We start from the raw sequence: 12,962 nt of genomic DNA on the forward strand, positions 1-12,962 counted from the left end.
CAACACACTCAACTGTAGTTCTTGTGGTGTATATGGCCTTTTCTAATCTATTACAACACTGTGCAGAAGTTTGAAGCAATTTATCTGTAATGCAGCACCATCAGAGAGGCGTCTGATCGTCCCAAAGTCATTCTGCAGTAACAAGTAACAAGAGGAACGAGGAGTCCTGCAGCAGATGGTTTTTTGGGCCCAGCCAGAGTCAGTCTGGGATTAACATGAAGAGACAGAAGCAGCTGAGACGCACAAATCCACAGAAGAAGAAGAAGAAGAACTGTGATGACTCCAACCTGCTGAGTACCTGAAAAACTGTGTGCAGGTGTACGGAGGAGAACTGCTTTGTATCAAGTTCATTGATTAAAATAAACTACCGAGGCATCCTAATTTTACCTTTCAGTGTCTAAACCTTCTGCACAGTGCTGAATATCATAATGATTTGTTTCCAAAGGCACCAGTTTAACACTATACAAACTTTGCATTTCTACATGAACAAACAAACTTTTCTTTTGACTACATGAGGCAAAATGTTGAACAATACGACAGCATGTTTTACTTAAAAACAACACAAACCTGCACCGAACACACTGACACATGACTGAGTTCCTTGAAATTTGGTCAGACTTTTTAAAACTTTTAAACATTTTTTTTATCATTAAAATTGCAAATAAATGAAAAATACACCTCTGATCAACAACACTTCTCTCTCTGTTTATTTCCTGTGTGTGTGTGTGTGAGATTACAGGAGATGTGTTGCTGGAATGAGGACATGACTGCCCCCTAGTGGCAGCAGCACCATATAACACACAAACCCTGAGAATGAATGAAAACTGCACCAATGGATCTGTGTTCTTCTTCTTCAGTATTAATGCAGGGAGCTGGTAGCAGGTATCTTCATTCACATATCAAGAGGAAATTTTAAAAAAAAAGAAGAAAATAAAAGGAGGGTTGGACCCTTAAAAACTGGGCAGTCCAAACCACATACCTGCCACACCAAGTGTCCATGTATAAAAACCTGTTTATTTCCAAATCTCCGGCACTAACTGGCCTGTGACTTAGAGGCCAGCGTCCTCTCCCACTCCGCCTCCACCACTCTGTACAGCTCCATGGTGGCTTTGGCGTCCTCCACAGAAGAGTGGCCCTTCCTCCCGGTCTGAGGACACGACAAAGGGCAAAGATGGGCGTCAGTGATTGATTTTAAAACCTGCGTCTAATCTAATTCATCCCAAAAATAGCTTCTCATCGATTTATGAAAGAAAGCTGCAGGTTGATAATAGATGAGAAACAGGATGATTAAATGTTTAGTTCTTAACTGCTGTTCCTGTTTTTTATCACATAGTCTTTAATTATTTGATTATTATTAGATTATTACTGCAGCTTTTATTTTTATTTTACTTTTGTTTCCTCTTGTCTTTTAAAGGTAAATGATATTTCATTTTCTTATGTTTGGAAGTGAATAATGAAAATGACAATAAAGGAAATCTCGAATCTCAAACATTTGTGCATACGAGATGATAGCAGAACAATAGGTTTTTTTAACAATCAATCAATGCATCAAACTTTATTCAGCTACCATAAAGAAAAGGAATAAAAGGGAAAAGGAATAAAAGGGAAATAAAGGAACAAAATCAGAGAATAAAAAAATTAAAAATGAATAATTCAGACCAATGCACCAAACCACGCAAGAGAAAATAAGGATGATAAAAATCTTAAGAAATTGTATCGAAAATAAAACATAAATAAAAACAAATATATAAATAATAAATAAGAGAGAATAAGAGAAAACATTTATTGACAGTTAGAGTTAAGTTAAAACAGACGAAAGTCAAATAAAAAAAAAGATAAAGTTTAATAAAAGCTAAACTAACACTAGGTTAAAAACTAATTTAAAAATAAAAGAAATCAATAAGAAGATAAAACTTATAGAATGATAATTATAATAAAATAACAACATAACATAAAGTAGAACAAAAGGTTTTCCTAAATACAGAAAAGCAAGAAAAACATCAGCACACTGCAGAGCCCAATGCAGGTAGATTATTAATAGGATACCACAACAACTAAATACAACTCTACCTGCATTGGGAGCTGCAGTGTGCTGACATTTTTCTTGCTTTCACATATTTTGTTATTTGGTCCCAAAAGCTGCTGCTGACTTTACATTAACGTGACATACTACTACTTACTACACCTACATGTTAAATAGTGAAGATGAGTGAGTGGGTGGAAAGAAAAATGAGCACTGAAAGGTTCAAAATATTATAATCTTAGAAGAAAAAGTGAGAGCTCTCCTACCTGGATGTCACGGTTAAAAATGGCCTTGGTGAGTCTCTTCAGCGACGCACACTCGTTCTCAGCGAAGCCGGCTCTCCGGTTGAGCAGCGGGATCCGAGACGTGTCTCTGGTTAAGACGGCCGGGTGAGAGTAACCGAGCACCTTGAAGTCGTTGTGGATGGCGTGACCGATCACCACCTTCCCCATGAGCAGCTTCAGGATCTGCACACACACACACACACACACACACACACACACACACACACACACACACACACACACACACACACACACACACACACACACACACACACACACACACACACAGGCGAGATGTTTACTCACAGGACTGAACTTATGTGTATGGGTCAAATTTAAAGGGTTAAAATGTGAAAATAAATGTATGAATAATTTGCACACATTCTTTTTTTTGGACCCATCAAATTTCTGCTTTTTTTCTCGTACATTTTCGACTTTAATCTCAGAAAATTCTGACATTTTTTCACATAATAATCAGGGTTCCCACTCTTTTTCCAGGACATTTTCAGCTGCTACAGTATGACACACAAGAACATTTTATTCTGTCATATTTTATTATTATATCTTTTTTATCTTTTATTCTTTATCTACTCACATTTTATTGCTGAGTGTGCGTTAGTTACCAAGTACATTTGAACTTTATCTCCTATGTTGTTTTTGTTTTTCAATCAAACTGTAAAGCATTTTGAATTGTGTTTGATTTGTTTTAAAGGTGCTATATAAGGAAAACTTGATTGATTGATAGCTGTGATGCTAATTTCTCCATGTTTCCCATTCATTTATGCTAACAACATTAGCAATAAGAACCCTTCTAAACCATTTGCAGAGGGCTTTTCCAGGACATTTTACTTTTTCTCTCATTGTTCATGTGTTTCCCATGACTGGAAAATTGGACAATTATTTTCCAGGTTTTCCAAAAGACGTGGGAACCCTGAATATTCATCCCCCTCATCCAAGTCAGTATTTATTAATTATTTATTGATTGATTTTACATATATGTACATTTAACCCTCTCCGTCTGAAGAGTGAGCTCCTTCTCTCACCTCCTTCCTGGCCTCTGCGTACGGCGTCGCCTTCTCCAGGTCTCTGCGCCGGATGCCGCTCCAGCGCGTGCGATAGTCGGTGACAGGCACGGAGGGGTTGATGAATTTATCGTAAACCACGTCTCCCTCATAGGACACGATACTGCAGCGTGCCAGCTGGCTGTTACGGCCTTTAGGACCTGTGCCCACCATCTCACAGTCCACTGCCACATACTTGGTGGGGAGGCCTGATGATGATTGGCTGCCGCTAGCGGCGGGTTTATGGCAGCTTGCTACTGAGGTGCTGGGGGAGTTGGTTATTGATCGTGCACTCTCGGGTCCGTTTAGCTTTCCGTTGCCGCCTTGGTTGGTCACAGTGACAGTCAGGGGAGGCAGGCTGTGTGTGGACGCTGAAGGCTTGGAGCTACAGTGAGACGCTCCGACTGATGCTGCTGCTGCTGTGTTTGCATGAGGTAACCTTTTATTTTGCATGGAAGCAGGAAGCGATGGATGTTTGGTGAACCCTCCGTTCTGGCGTGGAGTCTGGTGGTGCGTGGGCTCTCCTGCTTGGTGGTTGTACTGGTGTTGGTCCTCCAGGTAGCCCTTCCTCTCCAAATTCCGCATCTTTTTGAGGAACCATTTGTTTTTCCTCTTTCGGTTTCCTGTCGGAACTCTTCTCACCAAGGTGTCATCGGAGGAGCACGTGGTGTTGATCGTTATGTCCGACATGGTTTACTTCATTCACATAAATTGAGTGACTAGATCTGATTGTTTGGATCTCCTCAGCAGGTCGTTGCAGGTCTTTGAAGTCCAGTTTGTATCAGCTGGAACCGGTTTAAATGAATCATCCTGCAGGTGAAAAACAAACAAAATGCTATCAAACACTGTTTAACCAATTTATAACCATTTAAGAGAAGGCTTAAAACTTTCCTTTTTGATAAAGCTTATAGTTAGGGCTCTTTGAGCTCTTAGCTTACACTGCTATAGACTAAGACTGCCGGGGGACCCCCATGATGCACTGAGCTCCTCTCTCCTCCTCCCTCTCTCTCTCTATCCATCCATCTATTTCCATTAACATTCATGTTCTATTAAGGCATTCAATAACCTAAACTTCTTCCCCGGAGTTGTCTGTGCTTTCTGGTCTCACAGGTAATCTGGGCCTGTAGATGTCCGGATGACGGATTCCAGTCCCGGACCTTCTAGCTTCATTGTTGATTTTCATTGTGCCTCTCTCCTCTATCCTTCCTTTCTCTCCTCTCAACCCCAACCGGTTGAGGCAGATGTGACTTCTGAGTCGAGGGTTCTTCCTGTTAAATGGGAGTTTTTTCTCTCCACTGTTGCTCATGTGGGAATGTTGGGTCTCTTTAAAGTTAAAACCTAAAGAGTTCCAATTAGAACCTGCTCTATGTGTAAAGTGCCTTGAGATGACTTTGTTGTGATATAGTCACTATACAAATAAATATTGATTGATTGATTGATTGATTGAACAAGCGCCTAACTTATCTTTCACTTTTCTGTCAATACATTTTGACTTATGCCTTGTTATCTGTGATAGTTCACAACTTGTGTTTCTTAATCCTTACATACTGTTCAAGGTAAATGCATATTTTTTGTGTGTGTGCATACTATAGTGATTGTGAATGATTTATTTTTTGGTCTTTAGATGAATATAATACACTAACAGGGAATTCATAAATGTGTTTTGATGTAGAGACTAATTATTAGTCAGAATATGAACATTATGTGAGCATTAAACAACAACCAGGTGTCCATATGAGCAGTGAAAGAGGACAGGAGGATTTACATTGTAAACTGCATTATGAAGGGATCAGTATGAACAGGATGCCAAGATGATCGATTCATCGTTTTCAGTCATTTCTAATCATCACCAACAACTATTTTATTATTATTATCATTTAATCTGTCAGTTATGTTCTTGACTAACTGATTAGTTGTTAAAACATGTGAAAAAATATCAATGAAACCGGGAAAACCATAGCAACCTGAAACGGGTAGTCAATTCATCGCCAACTATTATAATAATATAATAATACTAAAGTGATTTAAAAGCTGCTGATTGAAACAAGTTAAAGCTATACGTCGTGTCTTAATTATCTCGTAATCTGAATTAACTAATTCATTAATAATAACGTAATAATAACAACATGTATTTGTATGTGATAGCTCGTCGACGCTAACTGAGCTGCACTGAGCTGACTTTCATGGTTATTTAACGTTAAATATAATCATCTCCTAACGTGGAGAGTTAATGCAGGTGGAAGCTGAAGGACTCTCGGTTATAAATGTGTAATAATATTAGTAATAATAGTAATAACTTAATAAAAAGTCAGACCTGCAGCACACTGAGGACCAAACGCGTTTTTTCCTGCTCACAACAAACTATTCATACCGGGGTCGGCTGTTCGTTATCCGGGTTATGATGCATTCAGGTACACAAAGGAAACTACGGGACTAGGAAATCACACTGTTAAAGAAACACAATCTAATTCAATCCAATGCAGTAGCTCTTTAATACATTTTACTTTTTAAAAACAACTTTATACATTTTCAGTTTTTGTAAATATTGTCAAAAAAAAGGAAAGATGATATTTCTAGTTTATGTTTATTACTGAGGTCGTACTATGTGGTAGTTGTGCACTGTACTGAGGTGCATTACATTGACTGGTGTTCCTAATATTTTGCCCCCCTCCATGTAGGTTACAAAAATATTAGCTACAGTGGTGTACCTAATGAAAAGGCAAGTGAGTGTATATAATCTGTCTCAGAATATTAAGGTCCAAACTCCAAACGAGACAAATTAAGACCCAAAACTTCCATTTTTGAAAGGCCATCTACACTAGTCCAGGTCAGTGTGCTCAACAAAAAAGGTTCTTGGACCATGAAAGTCCACCATGATGTGCATAAGTAAAATACTAAATATAATACACAATAAATAAGAACATAACTTTTTGGATTTTGACATTATCAACATCACATTTTGGTATACAGCATCACGGGAATGAAATACAAATTCCTATTATAAATTAAAAGATTAAATAAAGATCGAACCGAAATATCTGTACAAACATTGTTAATAGCAGTAGAATGATTATTATTTATAAATCACTTTCACCCTTAGGCTGCTTTTTTTCTACTGTACTGCTGTGTCAATTTCAATTTCTCCTAAGGGGGATCAATAAAGATTAATCGTATCTTATCTTATCTTATATCCTAATTTATCTCCTTTAACTTGCAGGTCTTAAATGTTCTAATCTATGGTTCTAACATTACAGTACGAGCATCAGTTTTTGAAAACAGAATTTCCGGGGAGCACCTGAACGCGTCAGCAGCCTTCACGTGAAACTTGCAGCTAGAGCATGCTGAGCTAAACACAACAATCGCTAATGAAAGGATAGAAATGATCATCAGAGGACTTGAAGGTTAAACTAAATGTTATTGTTCAGAGCTGTGCAGGAACTCCAGCTGCACAAACCTTCACATTTCACTCAGAGTTAAGCTTCAATCTGTCAGATGAGGAAATGTTTACATGGAGCCTTTCTGCAGAGCAACAGAGAGATCTGGCTCAGAGACTCTCCTCGTTTCTGTCCCGCTACAGACATCTGTCTGACTCCTACATCATCGTACGTAACGTTTTGTTTTTGTTTACAGTTTAAAGCCTTTTTACACCAAAGGGGGGGGGGCAAACATGCGGTCCGCGGGCCAGCACCGGACCGCCGAGGAGTCCAATCCGGCCAACTTTGCTTCCTGTCTTCTCTTCCTTCCTTCTTTCCATCTGTCCTTCCTTTCTTCCTTTCTTCCATTTGTCCTTCCTTCCTTCCTTCCGTCCTTTTCCCATTCCCATTCATGTAATATAAGATGGAATATAAGAATAAAAATAATAAAAATAGCACAGTTAAAATAGAATAAAAACAATATATAAAAGCTAAAGTGAAGAGATAAGATTTTTAAGTTTATTAAGTGAATATTTAATTGAAGTCCTGTATATTCCTGAGTTGAGAACAGCCAGACAGTTGAACTCGTGCATCCTTTCTGTGTTCTTTCCAATAACTGTCACTTTATTTTTCTCCTGCAGGAGTTCTTCTCTGAAGATCACTGGCACACGTTACCAGACAGCTGGCAGCCGGTGCTGCAGGACCTTTCATACCCGCAGATCGCAGACCTGCTGCTGGATGCTGCACATGGAGACAGAAGGTACTCAAATAACACTACACAAAAAAAGAGTGGAAAAAGAAGAAGTCTACACAACAGCAAATATCAGCTTTAATATAGTCTTCTATTCGAGTAAACGAAATAACTTGGGATTGTGGGTAAAAATCACTCTTGAAAATGTCAATTTTGGCTTTGGGAAACAGTGATTTAAACACCAAATGATAAAAGGACAAATTCTGTTTGGACCAGTGTATCATCAGCGCAAAATATTTTGTGCATAAAACCATAAAAGGAGGCAGATTGTTGGTGCAGTCAGAAGTCAGGGGTCTCAGGCTGCAGTTCAGCTCATATTGAGTCAAAAATTAATTAAAATCTGATCTGAAACTGCTGATGAACCCCTAAGAAGATGCAGCATATGAATGGTAAATGGTAAATGGACTGTACTTATATAGCGCCTTTCTAGTCCGTGCGACCACTCAAAGCGCTTTACATGACACGTCATTCACCCTTTCACACACATTCATACACTGATGGCAGGGGCTACCACGCAGGGCGCCAACCTGCTCATCAGGAGGATCTAACCATTCATTCACATTCACACACATATGGATCAGTTTGGTTATTATCTGGTAATGTGAATAATTTGTAAGTAAAATCTAGAAAAATAAATCATTTTTCTCACTGCAGATATCCTTCCGTGTGGCCTCTGTCCCTCCTGGCTTTCCGTGCCACAGCTCACTCCCTGGCGTTCCCCAGAGAGTGCCGGCCGGAGCGCAGCAGGGCAGCCGGCCCGTTGAACGCCGAAGAGTTTGTGGAAAACCAGAGTCAGAGCTCTCTGCTGGGGCACATATTCAGGAAACACGTCAAACCCAAGAAACAGCACGAGATCCGCAAGCTGGGCCAGGTACAGAACAGCTCACTGCTTTTAAAGAGACATTTAAGAGCATTGATTTGTTTTTCTAGGCTATTAATAGTGATTTGTTCTTTTTTTATTGCAGCTGGTTAAACAACTTTGTGACCAGACTGACTGCAACAGAGTGGTGGATGTAGGCTCTGGACAGGTATCATTATTATTCAACCTTATTACCAGATACTGATACTGAAAGCATAATAATAAAAAATAATTAGTAGATTAGTAAATTGAACTAGTAAATTGATAAATCATCCAAATTCTCTGGTTTCTGGTTTCTTTCGTCCTTTATGATAAAATAATTACTGATGAAAATGTTGATGATTACAAAGAAGGTTACATCTGAAGTCAGACCTTTATTATTTTTTAATATTTAACATGTTACTGAATACATATATTGTATATATACGATATATGTATATATATTGTTATATATACATGTTTTTAATTCTTTGAAATCAATATTTCTTTTTATATTTAGTAACTAAATCATGACGTGGGCTTATTTGGAGCACACATGAGCTTAAATGGACTCACAGTACCAATTAAACCCACTTCATTCATCAAATATCTTTATTTTATATTCTAAAATCTACATGAACTAATGAATACATTTTACAATGAGAGATAAATGTTGCTTTATAAGAAAATATTTTGGTGCTTAATGGGAACACTTACTTACGCCTACTCTTTTTTCTTCAATATCTCGTAATAATAGTAAATTATATGTACAATCACCTGCTTATAATATCAATTAAATCTGGTCCCATTCAGTTTGAAAGACCAGAATCTGAGGTAAAGCTATAAATAATCCTTTTGTTCACCACTGTCTCTCTGAACAGGGTCACCTGACTCGCTTCCTGTCTTTTGGGCTGGGACTGTCCGTGACCGCCATCGAGGCTGATCGCGCCCTGGTTGCCATGGCGTCCAAGTTTGACGGACAGTTACTGTGGGCCTTGGAGAAGGAAATGCAGAAAAAGGTTGGTCCATAGACAAAAGTTATGAGCCTCTTAGTCTTTTCCTGTTTCTTAATATGTACAGTTTTTATCCCTCTGTGATAGTTAGCTGGACCAGATACCGAGAGGCATTGTGGGAATTGTAGGAAGTCAAAAACTGAAGTAAATGTTGTTTTTTGTAGTTACTGAAGTGTATATATTCGAAATTGTGGTTTCTATTAGATTAAATATAACATAGAAAGAGAAACAGTTACAATAAAATCCATCCTGACAACAACAAGCAGCAAATAATTGGAAATAAGAGGCAGTAGAGCCATAAAACAGTAAAACCAAATCAATAAATCATAAAACAGATTTAAAATATCTAAATCTCTAACTGTGATGGAGCATGTTAAGGATGAAATGGATCTTTAGAGTTGCAATAATGTCTTCAGCCACTTGGTGGCATCAGAAACGCAATATTAACATATCATCACCTTTAATAAGTTAATGAGGCAAACTTGTTACACATCCAACAGTTACTGATTAACATTATCATTCATTTGGATTCATGTTTCTGGCCACCTGATCAATGTAAGTCCAATATTTACTCTTATTTTAGCTCGTATTTGCTCTCCATTAACCCCTAAATTAAAAGCCGCTCCTTTAGCCGGTCCACTGTCTTTCCAGTTTCTTCCCCAGCTTGTTGCTAACTTTATGGCTGTTATATTTGGTGCTGAGCAGGTAACAGGAAGTGGTTTTGTCAAAGCTTTTTCTCCGTGGTATTGAGGGGAACGGGGTAATAATTGTTTGTGGGTTTGTTAATGTGGCTGATAATCTTACAAGTATAAAAACTACTGATTATAGCAGCTTCTAGGTGATATCTGACCATCAATATTAATAAACATCTTTCTTTTTCTCAGAACTGCTCCTTTCAGCACCCAGCATCACAGTCCTCTCCACGCCATGTGGCCGGTTGGGTAAACCCCAAGGCATCGTGGGTGTCCTTCGTCAAGCAGCTGAGTTTTGCCGATTGTGTCAACGAAGGTCCCCCAACTCCATCGGAACCTTGCAAAAAGAGACTCAGGGGCTCTGAGCAGACATGTTGTTCTGTAACCCAGACTTCACCCTCTCACGGCTCCACAGATTCAGGTTCTTGCTGTCAGGACTTGGAAATGACATCACAGCAACAACAACAGCAGAGCACCAATGAGTCTGAGGAGGAGTCATCGTCTGCCAAAAACTGCTGCTCGTGTGTCGCCCGAGTCGACTCAAGCATCAATGAAGACAGCCAGAGAAGCTATCCAGACTTCGTCCTGACCGGCCTCCATGCCTGCGGTGACCTCAGCACCACCCTCCTACGACACTTCGTCAACTGCCCCCATGTACGCGGCATCACTTCTGTGGCGTGTTGCTACATGAAAATCACGACCAAAGAAAACCCGACCCCTCCAGGACTGGTGGAACCTCCCGCTCCACTGACACCAGGCCACGACCCTCTCCCCTCTGAGTTTGGCTACCCAATGAGCTCCTGGGTGCGGGGGTTACCGGGACATCAGCTGTCCTATAAGGCGCGGGAGGGGGCATGTCACGCTATAGAGGACTACATTCGGAGGCTTAAGGAGGAGAGCGAGTTGCTCAGGACGCACTGTTACCGGGCGATGCTGGAGACCTTCATCAGGGATACAAGGCCGGATCTACGCAGAGCAGGAATCCAGACTATAAAGAAATCCCACTTGTTGACCTTTACAGAGTGAGTGAACACTGCAGCCTGGTTTTAATTTCAACTAGGGGTGTCAGTGATTGATCCATTATTGATTCATTGCAGTTAAATGTTTTATATAATAATATATATTAAAATATGTTGACAAAAAACAAAAAGGATGTGCAGTATAACTGTCAGAAAATATACTAAATTTGCTGTAATACCTGGTTGTGCCACTAGGTGGAGACTATTACCATTCTATGAGATGGAGATATAAGTGTGATCCACTGACATATCGGAGTTGGAAGAAGTACTTAGATCCTTTACTTAAGTAAAAGTACTAATACAGCAATATATAAATACTCAATTACAAGTCCTGCATGAAAAATACTACTGCAGTGAAAGTACTGCAGTATTATGAGTGATGTAGTATGCAGTATTACAGTAAAAGTACTGCAGTGTTATGAGTGATGTAGTATACAGTATTACAGTAAAATTACTGCAGTATTATGAGTGATGTAGTATGCAGTATTACAGTAAAAGTACTGCAGTATTATAGTGATGTAGTATGCAGTATTACAGTAAAAGTACTGCAGTATTATGAGTGATGTAGTATGCAGTATTACAGTAAATGACATCATTAGATTATTAATAGTGAAGCATCAGTGTTAGAGCAGATGTGAGGGCTGGTGAGATGATTAATGGGAGAGGAAAGAAGACCACTCATCGTTATATTTTGTGTATTGGTGACATCTTGAGTCTGTGAATATATTTTGTCCTCCTTTGTTCCCTCTTAGGTACGCCCGGCTCGGTCTGCCTCGGGTCGGCCTGCCTCCCGCGCTGCCTCTGGACCCGGAGCGAGTGGAGGCCATGCTGAAGCTGCAGGGCAGGGTGGTGGTGTACTTCAGCTTGTCTCTGCTGCTGGCTCCTGTGGTGGAGACGCTGGTGCTTCTGGACAGGATGATCTACCTGCAAGAGAACGGTGAGCCAGTCGAAATATAGCAAGCATGTTACACTCTCTGTATAACTGCACCTCTTTTTATTCACCTTAAACTCTAACTTATCCCTCTCATATCTCTCTGCAGGTGTGGACAGTCAGCTAGTTCCTCTCTTTGACCCAAACATGTCTCCAAGAAACTTTGTGCTGGTGGCTCATAAGACTCATGGGTAGAAGGTCAAAACTATATCATTCACTGTCTGGTTTAAAAACTCACTCTTACCTTTTTAAAATGAAAGATCACGACAGAAAAAGTTACACAAGGAACTCTTGAGTCTTAAACTTACTGTGATTTTAGCCTCTCTTTTTAGATGTGTTAAATTATGAATTTTAAGGGAAGATTGTCTTTGCCAGGCTTCCGATGTGCTCTAAGCTGCCTACCTACTATATATTTGTCAGCAACATGCCGGCTAACCTGATATGTACAGCCTTCACACCGTCCAAACATTTGGTTTTGTGGACTCTTCACACTCAGTGTCTTCATGGTAGCCTAGAAGCAGGTGTGATTTTTCATGGTTTTTATGTACACGTTGTATCGATTGTCCCTGTTTTTATTTTTGTTCCTCTTTGTAGACAATGGAGGAAACTTGCACTCTAATGATGAATAAATATGTAGAAAACTTCACAGACTCCAGCTGATTCTTACTTATATACATGAAGTTTATTACACACAATGGAGACAAGAATCTGATATAAATCACTCTTGCACTGCTGGTTTTTTTTGGGATTTTTTAGGTCACACTGACTCAGAATCAATTTAAAAAATACTCCATTACAAGTATTAAATAGGATTTTTCATGCGTCCTGCATGAAAAATCCTATTTATGTTAAAGTACCAAAATATAATGAAACTATTACAGTAAAAGTAGAGGTTTGGTCCCTCTGACTGATATATTATTATGACATCATTAGCAAT

At 39.3% G+C, this 12,962-nt stretch overlaps 2 protein-coding genes across 2 annotated transcripts; one reads left to right on the forward strand and one right to left on the reverse strand.

Moving 5' to 3' along the window:
* Positions 1–572: 572 nt before the first annotated feature.
* isg20l2 (interferon stimulated exonuclease gene 20-like 2) lies at positions 573–5,716 on the reverse strand. The gene is made up of 4 exons (XM_053326559.1): positions 5,683–5,716; positions 3,351–4,178; positions 2,290–2,490; positions 573–1,147 (listed from the first exon to the last, which is right to left on the reverse strand). The coding sequence occupies exons 2-4, from the start codon at positions 4,056–4,058 to the stop codon at positions 1,034–1,036; spliced, it is 1,023 nt and encodes a 340-aa protein (XP_053182534.1). The 5' UTR covers positions 4,059–4,178; positions 5,683–5,716; the 3' UTR covers positions 573–1,033.
* A 1,073-nt stretch (positions 5,717–6,789) lies between these two features.
* On the forward strand, positions 6,790–12,289 carry mettl25b (methyltransferase like 25B). The gene is made up of 8 exons (XM_053326558.1): positions 6,790–6,970; positions 7,423–7,541; positions 8,187–8,403; positions 8,498–8,560; positions 9,252–9,389; positions 10,268–11,097; positions 11,847–12,031; positions 12,135–12,289. The coding sequence occupies exons 1-8, from the start codon at positions 6,869–6,871 to the stop codon at positions 12,218–12,220; spliced, it is 1,740 nt and encodes a 579-aa protein (XP_053182533.1). The 5' UTR covers positions 6,790–6,868; the 3' UTR covers positions 12,221–12,289.
* The last annotated feature ends 673 nt before the right edge of the window (positions 12,290–12,962 follow it).

The sequence above is a fragment of the Scomber japonicus genome, chromosome 10 (genome assembly GCF_027409825.1).
Source record: "Scomber japonicus isolate fScoJap1 chromosome 10, fScoJap1.pri, whole genome shotgun sequence".
NCBI classification, from domain to species: Eukaryota; Metazoa; Chordata; class Actinopteri; order Scombriformes; family Scombridae; genus Scomber; species Scomber japonicus.

Bases quoted from the DNA above. Each gene is read 5' to 3' on its own strand.
- isg20l2 (XM_053326559.1), bottom strand. From the start codon at position 4,058: ATGTCGGACATAACGATCAACACCACGTGCTCCTCCGATGACACCTTG. The intron at 2,491-3,350 runs GTGAGAGAAGGA...GTGTGTGTGCAG, and splicing joins ACGCAGAGGCCAGGAAGGAG to ATCCTGAAGCTGCTCATGGG. The intron at 1,148-2,289 runs GTAGGAGAGCTC...TCGTGTCCTCAG, and splicing joins TTTTTAACCGTGACATCCAG to ACCGGGAGGAAGGGCCACTC.
- mettl25b (XM_053326558.1), top strand. From the start codon at position 6,869: ATGTTTACATGGAGCCTTTCTGCAGAGCAACAGAGAGATCTGGCTCAG. The intron at 6,971-7,422 runs GTACGTAACGTT...TTTCTCCTGCAG, and splicing joins TGTCTGACTCCTACATCATC to GAGTTCTTCTCTGAAGATCA. The intron at 7,542-8,186 runs GTACTCAAATAA...TTCTCACTGCAG, and splicing joins GCTGCACATGGAGACAGAAG to ATATCCTTCCGTGTGGCCTC.